This window comes from Mobula hypostoma, unplaced genomic scaffold (assembly GCF_963921235.1).
Source record: "Mobula hypostoma unplaced genomic scaffold, sMobHyp1.1 scaffold_42, whole genome shotgun sequence".
Classification (NCBI taxonomy): Eukaryota; Metazoa; Chordata; class Chondrichthyes; order Myliobatiformes; family Myliobatidae; genus Mobula; species Mobula hypostoma.
Window position 1 is genome coordinate 513,755 of NW_026948219.1, and position 16,915 is coordinate 530,669.

The 16,915-nt window shown below is 43.2% G+C and overlaps 1 protein-coding gene and 1 non-coding gene across 5 annotated transcripts in view; both read left to right on the top strand.

Moving 5' to 3' along the window:
• Positions 1 to 16,915, top strand: part of LOC134341929 (zinc finger protein 850-like) — a 68,746-nt gene that overhangs the window by 18,767 nt on the left and 33,064 nt on the right. For 2 of the 4 annotated variants that reach the window (XM_063039868.1, XM_063039867.1), the window contains exon 3: positions 818 to 9,302. The exons of 1 other annotated variant lie outside the window; for it this stretch is intronic. In XM_063039868.1, coding sequence (XP_062895938.1) covers positions 1,137 to 3,350 — 2,214 coding nt within the window. In that variant the 5' untranslated portion in view covers positions 818 to 1,136 and the 3' untranslated portion in view covers positions 3,351 to 9,302. Of the gene's footprint in view, positions 1 to 817; positions 9,303 to 9,368; positions 9,751 to 16,915 lie in introns of those variants that run through there. One more of the 4 variants, XR_010016904.1, reaches the window with a different exon arrangement.
• trnas-uga (transfer RNA serine (anticodon UGA)) lies at positions 13,109 to 13,190 on the top strand. The gene has a single exon. It is a non-coding gene; the product is annotated as a tRNA-Ser (tRNA).

Consider the following 16,915-nt stretch of genomic DNA (forward strand, 5'->3'; position numbering starts at 1 on the left):
CATACCCCTACCATCCAGGCTCCCATCCAAACTTCTTTTAAATGGTGAAACTGAGCTCATATTCACCACTTGTGTTGACATCTCATTCCACACTCTCACGACCATTTCAGTAAAGAGCTTTTCCAAATGTTCCCATTAAATTTTCACCTTCCCCACTTACCCATGACATCTGGTTGTCGTCCCACCCAACCTCAATGGAAAAAGCTGCTTGCATTTACCCTATCTATGCCCTCATAACTTTGTATACTTCTAACAAATCCTCAAAGTAATGTATGATTTCCTTGTTTATGTTTAGAGCCTTTTTTAGCTGTACAAGATGATGAGGGGCATTGATCTTGTGGATAGCCAGATTTTTTGTTGCTGGGGCTGAAACGGCTATCACGTGGGGGCATAGTTTTAAGGTGCTTGGAGGTAGATACTGAGGGAATGTCAGGGGTAAGTTTTTCACAATGAGAGTGGCGGGTGCGTGGAATGCACTGCCAGATATTTGTGTGAGTGTTTCAGTTACTGCGGGACCAGGAACCCATGCAGCTCAGTGGGAACAGGGAATAATACCAATGGAGAGAGTCCACTGAGCCAGGTCACAGATTGGAGATGGCAAAAATGTCCCATTCTTACAGAGACAGGAAGAGCATCAGAGATTTGATGGTCATTTCAGATACCAGCACTGTGCCCAGTTAGAAGATGATTTCTCTCTCCAACTTGGGTTGAACCTCACTGTAACAGTGTGATACCAGATCACACCTTGACAACTGAAGTGATCTCATCTGAAATATGGTCCTACACCCATTGATGGATTTTGTAAATATTTTTACAGGTTAAAAATGACAAGGAATTTGTCTACAGGAATCTCGAACACAACACGACAGTTTTGCTGTCTCTGTACAGATATTTAAGAAGTGGAGCAAGGGATTCACTCGATCATCCTTCCTGCTCCGACTGTGGGGAGGGATTCACTTGGTCATCTCAACTGAAGGTACATCAGCAAGTTTACACTGGGACAAGGTCATTCAACTGTTCTGTGTGTGAGAAGGGATTCAGTCGGTCTTCCCACCTGTGGACACACCAGTTAGTTGGGCAAATTGCTAGTCATCTGCTGAATTTGTAGGGAAGGATTCACTCGTTCATCTGACCTAATGGCTCACCAGCGAGTTCACACTGGAGACTGGCTGTTCACCTGCCTGGACTGTGGGAAGGGATTCGCTGAATCATATAAGCTACGGATACACCGGTCGGTTCACACTGGCGAGAGGGCGTTCACGTGCTCAGACTGCAGGAAGGGATTCACTTGCTCATCCCAACTGAAGGTGCATCAGCGAGTTCACACTGGGGAGAGGCCATTCACCTGCTCAGTCTGTGGGAAGGGATTTACTCTGTCATCTCGGTTACTGAGACACCAGTCAGATCACACCTGGGAGTGGCCATTCACCTGCTCAGACTGTGGGAAGAGATTCACTCTGTCATCTGCACTGAAGGTACATCAGCGAGTTCACACTGGAGAGAGGCCATTCACCTGCTCAGACTGTGGGAAGGGATTCACTCGATCATTCCAACTGAAGGTACATCAGCGAGTTCACAGTGGAGAGAGGCCGTTCACCTGCTCAGACTGTGGGAAGGGATTCACTTCGTCATCTAATCTGAAGGTACATCAGCGAGTTCACACTGGAGAGAAGCCGTTCACCTGCTCAGACTGTGGGAAGGGATTCACTTGCTCATCTCAACTGAAGGTACATCAGCGAGTTCACACTGGAGAGAAGCCGTTCATCTGCTCAGACTGTGGGAAGGGTTTCACTTGCTCATCTCAACTGAACATACATCAGCGAGTTCACACTGGAGAGAGGCCGTTCACCTGCTCAGACTGTGGGAAGGGATTCACTCGTTCATCTCAACTGAAGGTACATCAGCGAGTTCACACTGGAGAGAAGCCGTTCACCTGCTCAGACTGTGGGAAGGGATTCACTTGCTCATCTCAACTGAAGGTACATCAGCGAGTTCACACTGGAGAGAAGCCGTTCATCTGCTCAGACTGTGGGAAGGGTTTCACTTGCTCATCTCAACTGAACATACATCAGCGAGTTCACACTGGAGAGAGGCCGTTCACCTGCTCAGACTGTGGGAAGGGATTCACTCGTTCATCTCAACTGAAGGTACATCAGCGAGTTCACACTGGAGAGAAGCCATTCACCTGCTCAGACTGTGGGAAGGGTTTCAATTGCTCATCTCAACTGAACATACATCAGCGAGTTCACACTGGAGAGAGGCCGTTCACCTGCTCAGACTGTGGGAAGGGATTCACTCGTTCATCTCAACTGAAGGTACATCAGCGAGTTCACACTGGAGAGAAGCCATTCACCTGCTCAGACTGTGGGAAGGGTTTCAATTGCTCATCTCAACTGAACATACATCAGCGAGTTCACACTGGAGAGAGGCTGTTCACCTGCTCAGACTGTGGGAAGGGATTCACTCGTTCATCTCAACTGAAGGTCCATCAGCGAGTTCACACTGGAGAGAGGCCATTCACCTGCTCAGTCTGTGGGAAGGGATTCACTCGTTCATCTCAACTGAACATACATCAGCGAGTTCACACTGGAGAGAGGCCATTCACCTGCTCAGACTGTGGGAAGGGATTCAATTCGTCATTTCATCTGAAGGTACATCAGCGAGTTCACACTGGAGAGAGGCCATTCATCTGTTCAGACTGTGGGAAGGGATTCATTCAGTCATCTGAACTGAAGGGACATCAGCGAGTTCACACTGGAGAGAGGCCGTTCACCTGCTCAGACTGTGGGAAGGGATTCACTCGTTCATCTCAACTGAAGGTACACCAGCGAGTTCACACTGGAGATTGGCCATTCACCTGCTCAGACTGTGGGAAGGGATTCACTTTGTCCTCTCAACTACTGAGTCACCAGCGAGTTCACACTGGAGAGAGGCCATTCATCTGTTCAGACTGTGGGAAGGGATTCATTCAGTCATCTGAACTGAAGGTACATCAGCGAGTTCACACTGGAGAGAGGCCGTTCACCTGCTCAGACTGTGGGAAGGGATTCACTCGTTCATCTCAACTGAAGGTACACCAGCGAGTTCACACTGGAGAGAGGCCATTCACCTGCTCAGACTGTGGGAAGGGATTCACTTTGTCCTCTCAACTACTGAGTCACCAGCAAGTTCACACTGGAGAGAGGCCGTTCACCTGCTCAGTGTGTGGGAAGGGATTCAGTTGGTTGTCTCATCTTCAGAGACACCAGCGTGTTCACACAGGGGAGAGGTCGTTCACCTGCTCAGAGTGTGGGAAGAGATTCATTCGGTCATCCAACCTGCAGAGACACCAGCGAGTTCACACTGGGTAGAGGCCGATCACCTGCTCAGACTTTGGGAAGAGATTCTCTCAGCCATTGCCACCAAATGTCCATCATTGAGTTCACACTGGGGAGAGGCCATTCACCTGCTGTGAATGTGTGAAGCGATTCACTCAGTCATCTAACCATATGTAACTCTCGCTTCAGCTAGCAGCTTAATATAGGGGGTGATAGCCCCCAGCCCGGCCAAACTTAAGAAATCTCATTTGGGTGGATGCTACGCGATGTGTCCCCTGTTACAAATCAGTACCCCGAAATAACGAACGGTACATAATATGCGATTAAACGATTGGGCTTTGTAGTTCTTACTTTGACTATAGGGTTAGTAAAGAAAAAATAAAGGAAAAGGGCCCAGTCTCTCCATTCATGTCTTCTCATCTCTCCCCAGCAAAAGACTGCAAAAATCTCTCTTCCAGACTCACAAGAAAGAAAAACATTTCTCTCATTGGATAGCCCTGCACTTCAAAACCCTGTTGTCTCTAGTCGTAACGTAAACATTGCTGCTACAGAGAAACCGTTACCTCAGTAGTGATACATTACAGAGAGGCCATTACATTAACACTGAAACCTCACAGCATGTTACAGTTGTGACACACTACCGGGTTCAAAATAGACAATAGGTGCAGGAGTAGGCCATTCGGCCCTTCGAGCCAGCACTGCCATTCACTGTGATCATGGCTGATCATTCACAATCAGTACCCCGTTCCTGCCTTATCCCCATAACCTTTGCCTCCGCTATCTTTAAGAGCTCTATCCATCTCTTTCTTGAAAACATCCAGAGACTTGGCCTCCACAGCCTTCTGGTGCAGTGCATTCCCTATATCCACCACTCTCTGGGTGAAAAAGTTTTTCCTCAACTCCATTCTAAATGGCCTACCCCTTATTCTTAAACTGTGGCCTCTGGTTCTGGACTCCCCCAACATCAGTGGAAACATGCTTCCTGCCTCCTGCATGTCCAATCCCTTAGTAATCATATATGTTTCAATAAGATCCCCTCTCAGCCTTCTAAATTCCAGTGTATACAAGCTCAGTCGCTCCAATCTTTCGACATATGACAGTCCCGCCATCCCGGGAATTAACCTTGTGAACTTGCGCTGCACTCCTTCAATAGCAAGAATGTCCTTCCTCATATTTGGAGACAAAAATTGCACACAGTACTCCAGGTGTGATCTCACCAGGGCCCTGTACAGCAGCAGAAGGACCTCTTTGCTCTTATACTCAATTCCCCTTGTTATGAAGGCCAGCATGCCATTAGCTTTCTTCACTGCCTGCTGTACCTGCATGCTTGCTTTCAGTGACTGATGTACAAGAACACCTGGATCTTGTTGTACTTCCCCTTTTCTTAAATTGATTCCATTTAGATAATAATCTGCCTTCCTGTTCTTACCACCAAAGTGGATAACCTCACAGTTATCCATATTAAACTGCATCTGCCCACTCACCCAGCCTGTCCAAGTCACCCTGCATTCTCATAACATCTTCCTCACATTTCACACTGCCACCCAGCTTTGTGTCATCGGCAAATTTGCTAATGTTACTTTTAATTCCCTCTCCTAAATCATTAATATATATTGTAAACAGCTGTGGTCCCAGCTCTGAAAGCTGTTGGACCCCACTGGTCACTGCCTGCCATTCCGAAAGGGACCCGTTAATCACTACTCTTTGTTTTCTGTCAGCCAGCCAACTTTCAATCCATGTCAGTACTCTGCCCCCAATACCATGTGCCCTAATTTTGCCCACTAATCTCCTATGTGGGACTTCATCAAAGGCTTTCTGAAGGTCCAGGTACACTATATCCACTGGCTCTCCCTCGTCCATTTTCATACTTACATCCTCAAAATATTCCAGAAGATTAGTCAAGCACGATTTCTGCACTGGGGAGAAAGTTTCAACGAGCTGCATGCTGGATATTTGTCCATCATTGTTGCCGAATGCAATTTCAATAGTGACTGTTGGTGCTGAACTCTGCAATTATTGCTGTTGCTCACCACACCCAGTTCTGCACCCTGGTGACTGAACATGGGAGGAGTTTCTTCTGCTGCATATTCACCTTTAATGGGACTGGAGTTTTATATGGACTGGAGTGGAGAGCGGCCAGTGAAGGAGTGGAGTTTTGAGGCTTTGGCTCGAGAGGTTCTGGCAGTTTTGGCAGCTGGATTGTGCAATCATGTCAATCAAGATTTCGATAGCTCGACTCAGCAGAAAGCAGCTGATTGGTCAGTCGAGGTCAGGTGTCCAAGCAGTTTGATTGGGCAATTGAAAATTGAAAAACTCAACAAACAAATAAAAAGAGGGGCAGCTCAAGCGGAGCGGCCAGTGAGTGAGTGGGCCAGTGAAGGAGTGGAGCTTTGAGGCTTTGGCTCAAGAGATTTCAGCGAGCAGAGGCAGAGGATGAGCTTGCTCCCAGTAAGGTAAGGCCGGGTAAGTTTATTTAATTAATTAACTTAGGAGTTAGTAATGGAGGCAGTAGATAGGGCAGTCCAGTGCTCCGATTGTAGGATGTGGGAAGTCAGGGACAGCACAATTGTCTCCGATGTCTACACCTGGAAGAGGTGTATCCAGCTGCTGCTCCTGTCAAATCGGATCATTCGGCGGGCAGAGGCAGTAATAGATCAGAGTTTCAGGGAGACAGTCACCCCTAAAAGCCAGGAGACAGGTCAGGTGACTGTCAGGAGAGGGAAGGGGAATAGACAGAAAGAGCAGAGCACCCCTGTGGCCGTTCCCATCAACAATAAGTATACTGTTTTGGATATTGTTGGTGGGGACGACCTACCAGGGACAAGTTGTAGTGGTTGAGTGTCTGGCACCAAGACTGGACCCTCAGCTCAGAAAGGAAGGAGGGAAAAGAGGAGAGCAGTAGTGATAGGGGATTCGATAGTTAAGGGGACAGTTAAGAGGTTCTGTGGGAAAGATCGAGAATCCCGGATGGTCTGTTGCCTCCCTGGTGCCAGGGTCCACGATATCTCGGATGGAGTTCTCGGTATTCTCAGGAGAGAGGGTGAGCAGCCAGATGTCGTGGTCCATGTGGGGACCAATAACATAGATAGGAGTAGGGATGAGACCCTGAAGAAGGAATATGGGGAGTTCGGGAAAAAAGTTAAAAAGCAGGACCTCAAGGGTGGTAATCTCAGGATTGCTGCCTGTGCCACGAGACAGAGAGGGTAGGAACAGGAAGTCATGGCAGTTGAATGTGTGGCTGAAGAGTTGGTGCAGGGGGCAGGGGTTCAGATTTCTGGATCATTGGGATCTCTTCTGGGGAAGGTCTGACCTGTACAACAAGGACGGGCTGCACCTGAACTGGAAAGGCAACTCGTCAAGCGGAAGAAGGAAGCATATGTTAGATATAAGAAGCAGTCAGAGCCCTGTTGGTCTCTTTTCGATTGCTCCTACACTGTTTACTTAATTGTCTCCTACCAGTCTTTTTTTTTGAAACATTATTATAATACTTCAATACTGCTTTACTGTGGCTGGGAAAAGAACCAAAGCGTTTGCAAAAGAAAGAGTCTTTGGATTCAATCAGTGACTTCCTTAAACGGCAAAAGTAGGAATTCTCTGAGGAGTTTCAACGGATCAACGGCAAATTGGATACAATTCAACAAACTTTATTTCAGCATGAGAACCAAATTCAGGAGAATACTGCGAGGCTAATGACACTTGAAGAGGACGTTGAAGATACAATTAAACTCTGCAAGGAGTGATCTTTATCCAATGATAAAATGCTGAGAAGGATCATCAGTCTCGAAAATTGAAATAGGAGAAGTAACTTGCGAATCCTGGGTCTTGAAGAATCAATTGAAGGCGCTGACCCTACGAAGGTTTTTGCAAACTTTCTGAGGCAGCTTTTCCCTGCTATATTCACTTCGGAGCCGACTTAGAAGTCATTGTCCTTGGCAGCGAAACCCAGGTCAGTCGGACTAGCCTTTCATGAATTTCGTATTAAGGACCTTTTGATTCGCCATACCCGGAGACAAGGAATGATCAATTTCCAAAATTACAAGGTTAGATTTGTGGAAGACTATTCGCCTGAAGTTTTGGCTGATTGCATGAAATACAAAGAAGTTATGTCGGAATTTTATAATAAAGGATATAAACCATCCCTTCAGTTCCCCGCACGTCTGAGTATGGTTTTGAAGAACGGATTGCGAAAAAGAATAAATTCAGTTGAAGATGCAAAAGAGTTTCTGAAGGATGAAGTCTAAAACTGCTATACTTCTTATTTGATCAAGTTTTTTTCTTCTGTTAATACGAATTTGAAATAAGGTTTCATTAAGCTTACGTTTTGACTGTTCATATATTGTCTTTTGTTTTTTTTTGATACTACATTATTTTATCCCGTTTTGAGGCTTTATTTTAATACAGCTTTCTTTGAATTTGTTTAAAGTGATCCTTTCATATTTTCGAATACTGAGTTATTTTGCTTTTTATGTTTTGTCTTGGTAGGGACATAATGACATCGCAGGACTGGAGTCCTTTCTGTCAACAGGATTTTTTGGGGCTGGCACTTAGTTCTCAGCTCGCTGACTGTCTATTGGTCAGCTTTCTCGCTTTGGGTAGGGGAGGGGGTAGGGCCTATTTCTCTCTGGGAGCTGTGTTGGGTTGAATATATGATTGTTTGAATACCTTACTTTACGGTTTGCTTTCTAGTTTTAATAACTTATGGCCAGATCTTTTAATTACATGTTGATTGGTATTTAAAGTGGTTCGAAATATTAACCTGTTTAGTTTGAATGTGAAAGGGCTGAATCACCCCACCAAAAGGAACAAAGTGTTTGCTTATATTAAAAAAATAAAAGCACCCATTTTTTTTTTAACAAGAAACGCACATACGCAGCTGTGATACCTTACGATTTTTTTACTGGGTGGAAGGGTATGCAATTCCACTCTTCGTTTAACGCAAAATCACGCGGAGTTTCGATTTTTGTAGATAATAGTTTCCTTTATTCAGCATAAAGTTGTTTCGGACTCTAATGGTCGATTTGTTACTGTATCAGGGAGTTTAGACAGTAAGTTGATTGTTTTTGCGAATGTATATGCCCCCAACGTAGATGATTCAGGATTTTTTGAACGTCTGTTTTCCTTTTTGCCAAATCTGTGTACTTACTCCCTTGTGATGGGAGGAGATTTTAACTGCTGATTAGATCCAGTATTAGATCACTCATCTGTTAAACCCTCCACACTTAATAAATCAGCTTTGTTTATCCATTTTTTTTCAACTAAATGTGGTATAGTTGATGCTTGGCGTTTTCTGCATCTGACGGACAGGAAGTATTCATTTTTCTCTCATGTCTATCGTTCTTATACCAGGATTGACTATTTTTTTAATTGATATTCAAATGATTCCATTAGTTCGATTGATTGAATATAAAGAGATTGCTCTCTCTGCCCACTCTCCTGTAATTCTATCTTCAAATCTTTCTGGTCCTATCACCATGAGTAGATTTTGGTGATTTACTTTAACTCTGTTATCCGATGAGTATTTTTAAAAATTTATGGAGAATCAAATTACTCTTTTTTTGGAAGAAAATACGTTGGAAGAGACGTCTAGCCTTATTATATGGGATACTTTTATAGCATACATCCGGGGTCAAATTTTCTTATACTGCAAACATCATTAAAAAAGCTAACAAAGAAAGAAATGAATTAGCCAATCAATTAAAGCAACTGGACTTCAGTACCTGATCCTGAAACGTATGAGACGTGTTGAAACTAAAACTAAATATGATCTTCTTTTAACGTATCCAATTGAAAGCCAACTTTTAAAAGATAGAAGTCAACTTTATATTCACGGAGGTAAAACTGGTAAGCTGCTGGCTAATCAATTGAAGCCATTTTCAGCGAATTAGCAAATTAAAGAAATAAGTAAAATTAATGGGGACATGACGACTGACCACCTTGAAATTAATGACACTGTTAGGGAATTTAATTCTAAATTGTACAGTTCTGACTGTTAATGATAATATTGCAAAGAATAATTTTTAGATCAATTAAATATTCCTAATCTTTCATTAGATGATCGTAGGCAATTGGATCAACCTATTTCCCAGGAGGAAAGTGCTCAGGCTATTTGAGAATTGCATTCTGGGAAATCCCCAGGACCCGCTGGATTCTCTGGGAGAGTTTTATAAGGCTTGTTCCTCGTTGCTTATACCACTCTTATGTTCTACCCTTACAGATTCCTTTAAGGTAGGAAGACTACAGCAGTCTTTTTACTAAGTTTTCATTTCACTCATTCCCAAAAAGAATAAGAATCCTACTGTATGTTCTTTGTATCGACCTATCTCTTTATTCAATTTTGATACTAAAATTTTATCTAAAGTGTTGGCTCGCAAACATAAAAATATTATATCTTCTATGGTTTTGGATGATCAGACAGGATTTATTAAAAATCTATATTCCCATTTTAATATACGGCATTTGTTGAATGTTATATATGCTCCATCTAAGGAAATACCGGAATGTGTGATATCTTTGGATGCAGAGAAGGCTTTTGACAGAGTTGAATGGAACTTTCTATTTACATCCTTAGAAAAATTTAAGTTTGGACCTAATTTTATTCATTAGATTAAATTACATTATTTATCTCCCTCCGCTCGGGTTCTTACTAATTTTCAGAATTCTAAACCCTTTAAACTCCAACCTGGAATTAGACAAGTTTGCCCCTTAAGCCCCCTGCTTTTTGATTTGGTATCAGAACCATTAGCAATTGCTTGTTGAGAGTCTAAAGAGATCACTGGTATTTTAAGGAGAGGTACTATTCATAAAGTGTCGCTCTATGCTGATGACTTATTGCTTTTTATATCTAATGTTACAATCTCTTTACCATTTGTGTTCCATTTACTGACTAATTTTAGTCAGTTGTCAGGATAGAAGTTAAATCTACAGAAGAGTGAACTCTTTCCTTTAAACAATTTCATACCAACTGATATTAACCTTCCTTTTAAAATTTTAGGAGAACAATTTATATATTTGGGAGTAACAATTAATAAGAATTCTGAAGATTTATTTAAGGAAATTTTTAAAAGTTCATTGAATTACGTTAAAAACACTCTCTAATTGGTTGCCACTCTCTTTATCACTGATTGGCCGAATCAATTCTATTAAAATGAATATCTTACCTAAATTTATATACCTTTTTCAAGCTGTGCCTGTTTTTATTCCTAAATCTTTTTTTGACTCTTTGGATTCAATTCCTTCTTCCTATATATGAAAGAATAAAAAAAAAACCTTGTATAAATGAAGCTCACCTTCAGAAAACCAAACAGAACGGAGGATTTGCCCTACCCAATTTTAGGTTATATTATTCGGCAGTTAATATACATAATATTACGTTCTGGATATATTACATTAACAATGAGAATTGCCCTATATGGGTTTCCTTGGAAGTCAACTATGTTATAAAATTTTCCATTATTTCTTTACTTGGATCCTCGCTTCCTTTACCTTTAAATAAATTAATTGACAATGTGGTGGTTAAACACACATTGAGGATTTGGTTGCAGTTTCGAAATCATTTTGGTTTATTGAGATTTTCCCTCTCAAGTCCCATACTTTCTAATTGTTTTTTGAAACCATCGTTAATGGACTCATCTTCTAAAGAATGGAATAGATTGTGTATTAAACGATTTCAGGATTTGTTTAATGGAGGAAACTTTCTTCTTTTGTGCAACTTCCAATGAAATTTAAACTTCCCAACACTCACTTTTTTTGATACTTACAGATTAGAGATTTTTTTAAGATCACAATTACTTACATTTCCTACAAGTCCAGATAAGAATATATTAGATACAATTTTTAATTTGAAACCCTTTGATAACGGTTCAATATCTTACAGTCTGCTGTCGGGACTGAAAATGGCCTCTTTAGATACAATTAAAGGAGACTGGGAAAAGGATTTACAGATTTTCATATCTGATGAGAGCTGGAAGATTATTTTAAAATTGATTTATTCTCCATCATTATGTGCTCGTCATTCTTTATCACAATTCAAAGTGGTACATAGAATTCCAAAGAAGACAATTAATAATTGATAAGAGGAAAGATGAAATGGAAAATAATAGCGATGAAAATACCAATTTTTCAGACATATAAATAAAAGGGAGGTGAGAGTGAACAAGGGAGTCACGTAGGGAGCGATCCCTGCGTCCCCCCCGCCCTCCATCCCTCCCCACCAATCTCCCTCCTGGCACTTATCCTTGCAAGCGGAACAAGTGCTACACATGCCCTTACACTTCCTCCCTTACCACCATTCAGGGCCCAAACAGTCCATCCTGGTGAGGCGACACTTCACCTGTGAGTCAGCTGGGGTGATATACTGCGTTCGGTTCTCCCGATGTGGCCGTCTATATATTGGTGAGACCGGACGCAGACTGGGAGATTGTTTTGATGAACACCTACGCTCTGTCTGCCAGAGAAAGCAGGATCTCCCAGTGGCCACACATTTTAATTCCACATCCCATTCCCATTCTGACATGTCTATCCACGGCCTCCTCTACTGTAAAGATGAAGCCACACTCAGGTTGGAGGAACAACAGCTTATATTCCGTCTGGGTAGCCTCCAAACTGATGGCATGAACATCGACTTCTCTAACTTCCACTAATGCCCCACCTCCCCCTCGTACCCCATCCGTTATTTATTTCTATACACACATTCTTTTTCTCTCTCTCCTTTTTCTCCCTCTGTCCCTCTCACTATACCCCTTGCCCATCCACTGGGGTTCCCCCACCCCCCCAGCCTTTCTCTTTGGGCCTCATGTCCCACGATCCTCTCGTATCCCCTTTGCCAATCACCTGTCCAGCTCTTGGCTCCATCCTTCCCCCTCCTGTCTTCTCCTATCATTTTGGATCTCCCCCTCCCACTTTAAAATCTCTTACTAGCTCTTCTTTCAGTCAGTCCTGACCAAGGGTCTCGGCCCAAAAAGTCGACTGTACCTCTTCCTATAGATGCTTCCTGGCCTGCTGCGTTCACCAGCAACTTTGATGTGTGTTGTTTGAAATTCCAGCATCTGCAGATTTCCTGGTGTTTGAGTTTGATAGCTCCGTGCCTGTGCCCACTGCAGGGGCATCTCATTGAAATCTATGGAATATTGAAATGCCTACTTAGAGTAGAAGTGCGGAGGGTGTTTCTTACGGTTGGGCGGTCTTGGATTAGAGAGCGGGGCCTCAGATTAGAACGATGATAGTTTAGAACAGGGATATCTTTATCCAAAGGTGGTGCATCTGAGGGATTAGTTGTCACAGACGGCTATGGAAGCCAAGTCACTTGGTGTATTTGAAGCAGAAATTGATAATTTCTTGATTATTAAGGACGTCAATGTCCATGCCTGGTAGACTGGGGTTGAGGGGAATCATAAATCAGCTCTGCTACAATGGCGGAACAGACTTGATGGGGCGAATGACCTGTTCTTGTTCCTTCGTCTTATGGACCTATAATCTATTATTATTCTATCTGTGTTACACGGTACAGGTGCCATAAAACAAACAAATAAAGGACATATCTCTGTCATAATAAACCTGATTCTAATCCTGACCTTTATCCCCAACAGTGGAAATCTCCTTCATTTGCAATACTAACGCCAACGTTATCCCTGTACACTCACGTTCTGACCTACCAGTCTTGCAACATATTCCCAGATTGTCCAATTATACTGTTTGTATCGGAATGATGATTCATCATTGCCATCAGTGAAAATAAATCATGTTCAGCCCTCGCTTCAGATGCAGTGCTGCGGTGGGTGACTAACATAGATGGAGCTGCGATGGCCGAGTGGTTAAGGCGTTGGACTTGAAATCCAATGGGGATTCCCCACGCAGGTTCGAGCCCTGCTCGCAGCGCTCACTCTACAGCCATCAGGGACTAGAAATCCAGCTGCCTGTCAATAACTCCCTGGCTGCTCTCTGAACGCTACATTCTCTGCCAAGTTCAGGCGGCAGACTTTAAGATTTTTCCACTCTTCAATACTGTTGCATTTCTACTCAGTGTCCAGAGTTCATTTCTACCCCGACTCTGATCAATCTCCGTGAGGCAGCTTAAACAATCCTTTCTGGTGGAGTTTACTTAGCGACGACATTGTTACTTTGCAACCGAATATCTAACAATAGGTTTCGAGTAGAAACAGAGCGATTGATGTCGGTGGGTTCTACAGCTGTTTGGATACCGAGCGCTTCACTTCGTTCACCAACCTACTTCCTCCAGCTGGATTGCGGACGATTTATCGCACTGAGCAGAATTCCTGCGGCCAAATCAGCAGCAACCTTGGAATTTTAAGAATTAATGACACCAATTTAATTTTAATTGTCTTTATGATTGAAGAAACTGGGAGAAGTACCATCAATAAGTATAACGTGTCGCCCTCTCTTGCTCCCTCTGTTGGAGGATCATGTGTAAACGCATGAACCATTTCTCCTCATCCGTCCGGACGGTGACAATAATTATGAGCCCTCCAGCTTCCGAGTTTAAATGAAGGGGCGGAAAGGTCCATTTCTTTGTCTCGCTGGGGTGAAATACTCTGATGATCAAGAAAACACTATGAGGAAAACCTTTCAAACTCCCCCGTTTATCGCTCGTGCCCTGTCTACGATGCGACTCTCTCCCCTGCTTCACTTCCATGTCTCGCTCTATCTCTATCTGTAACATACACAACACACACACACACACACACACACACACACAATCTCTCTCTCTCTCTCTCTCTCTCTCTCTCTCTCTCTCTCTCTCTAGGGAGCTAAGAATGGGGCAAGAGTTGGGAATGAACTGAAGGGTGCAGGTGAGGATGTGTGGTAATCAGCTGGATATGAAAGACTTTTGGTATGACAGAGTGGTCGCTGTTCTTCATTAATCGTTAGTTATGTCGGTAATTTTGATGCAAAATCTAGTCTTGATCAGGAAGTTTCTGCATGACACAAACTTAGGCGGTGCTGTTGATACTGAGGGAGATTACTGTTGATTGCTAACATACCTAGTTCAATTAGAGAAGTGACGGATGTGTGGTAAATGGATTCCAATGTAGATAAGTATAACGTCGTGCATTTTGGAAATAAAACTTGCAAAGCACATGTGCTGTAAATGGCAGGGCATTTCGGAGTACAGTGGACACGAGGGACCCAGAGGCACAAGCTCACTGTTCGCTGATTTCGATAGTATAGTGAAAAGCCTTTTCTCATTCCGGCCTTCCTCATTCAGGGCAACAGGAAGGAACGAAAAATAAGCCATTATGATAGGTCATTGTTGAGGTTGTGGATAGAGTGCCGTGTATAGTTCCAGACGCTCTATTATAGAAAATAGGCCGTTAAACTGTAAACAGTGCAAGTCAACAATGACGTTTTCAGGACAAGGAGAACTGGGTTATATAAAGAGTTTCTCCAAGCCTGTCATTTGCTCATTCCAAGACGAGAAGAATGCGATTTAAAACAGTGGTAAAATGAATGTTAACAATCTTTTTTCTTTCTGTGCAAAGGAGACCAATTTATTTGAAATTGGAATATTTGAAAGGAACATGGGCAGTAACGTTTTCACGAAGACTTTAGTGAATATGAGGATTGAGCTGCCAGAAGAAGTAGATCAGGCAGGTAGAACAGTTTCATGGAAGGGCGGGCCTTGGAGGAATATGGTCCGCACGCAGGAGACTGGGACTTACTCTGGTGGGAAAGGTGGTCGGAATGGTTCTTTGAGTCGAAGATCCTGTATCAATTCATAATTTCTTCACGACTCGTACCAGTGGGATACGTCAGATATCATTGGACAGACATGATATGGAAGGCAATGACAAGACGCATGCGTGGTTACTGAGCCGACTACCGCTATGATCAGGTGATGGAGATGCTGTCATATTGCTGAGCAATCATATTGTCTCTGACTCACTTTTCACTTCTTACGAGCAATGCGGAACAATGGAATCACGTGATGCGCTCACCGCCGGGACGAATGTGTAAACAAGAAGACTTCGATCAATCACCAATAGTCAGAATCAGAGTAGATACTGGTATATTGACTGGTATGTTCTAATTAAACGTGTCCTGCTGGTGCACATGCAGACAGATGGCAAATAGATTAGATGAAGAAGCTTACACGAGAGCTAAATGGGCACAGAATATTGTCATGAAACGGTCTTTGATCTCACCGGTAAAGCGGATGAAATTAATAAAACATTCCAACAGTTCCAGTGCAGGGACCTGGAATGGTCGAATCACTCCACTCACCATGTACAGCTCCTTCAGAGCGAAACGAGCAGGAGGTCCTTCTCGGAGGTAGACATGCTACAGAAGAACTTAGATTGGGAGAATGGACAAAGAAGTGGCAGATGGGATGCAGTGCAGGGAGACTTATGGTCATACACTTTCATAAAAGAAATGAAGGAGCACACTTTCTAAAAGGAGAGAAAATGCAAACAAGAAGACTGAGGCGCTAAGAGCCTTGGGAGTCCTTGTACAGGCCACCGATTGCGACGTACACACCTGCACCATCATGTCCTAAAGGTTAATTTGTAGGTTGAGTCTGTAGTGAGGAAGGCAAATGCGGTGTTCAATTTCATTTCAAGAGGACTAGAATATGAAGCAAGGATGTGATTCGGAGACTTTATAAAGAACTGGCGAGGCCTCGCTTGGAGTATTGTAAGCAGTTTTAGTTCCCTTCCCTGAGAAAGTATTGCTGAAGCAGGAGAGGGTTCAAAGGAGATTCAGGGGAATGATGCTAGGATGGAATGTCTAGTGCTATGAAGAGCGTTTGCTGGCACCGGGCCCGCATTCACTGGAATTCAGTAGATTGCGCCGTGACCTCATTGAAACCTATCGAATGGTGAAAGGCCTTGATAAGGCGGGTGTTGAGAGGATGTTTCCTGTGGTGGGAGAAAATAGCACCGAATACGCAGCCTCGAGATAGAGGAGCGTCCTTTTAGGACAGAAATGCGGAGTGAATTCTTTAGCCAGCGAGTGGTGAATCTGTCGAATTCGTTGCCACAGACCCCTGTGGAGTCCAAGTCTTTTTGTATATTTGTCAGAGATCGATAAATTCTTGATTGATCAGGGCATGAAATGATACATGTAGAAAGTAGGGGAATGGGGCTGAGAGGAGATGTCGAAGCAAACCCTATGGGCCAGACGGCCTAATTCTGCTCACATATTGTGTGGTCTTATGGTGCTGAATCAAGCGGATGCAGGTTAAGCACAGACAGAAATGGGGTTGTTGTGGAAGCAAATTAATCCACAGGAAAATTGAAAATTAGCACATTAAATTACAGCAGGCAATATTTTATTTCCCTGACTGGGAACCGAACCCGGGCTGCGGCAGTAAGAGAGCCGAATCCTGAGCACTAGACCACCAGGAAAGCTGATAAAGCACTGCACACAGCAATAGACAACTATCAAATGAGCAAAATATAAAACAAAACCTACAGATAAATAATAATAATGAATAAATGTGATAAATATTACCATGAATCTACTGTTCAGCATTTTGCAGATCTCCTGTTCATCCAGAGCTTCTGGTTAAGGAACACTCTGGACTCTGAATGACTCAGTGGTTAACATTCGTTCTCCACTGTCTTTATAAAGATTGTGACATT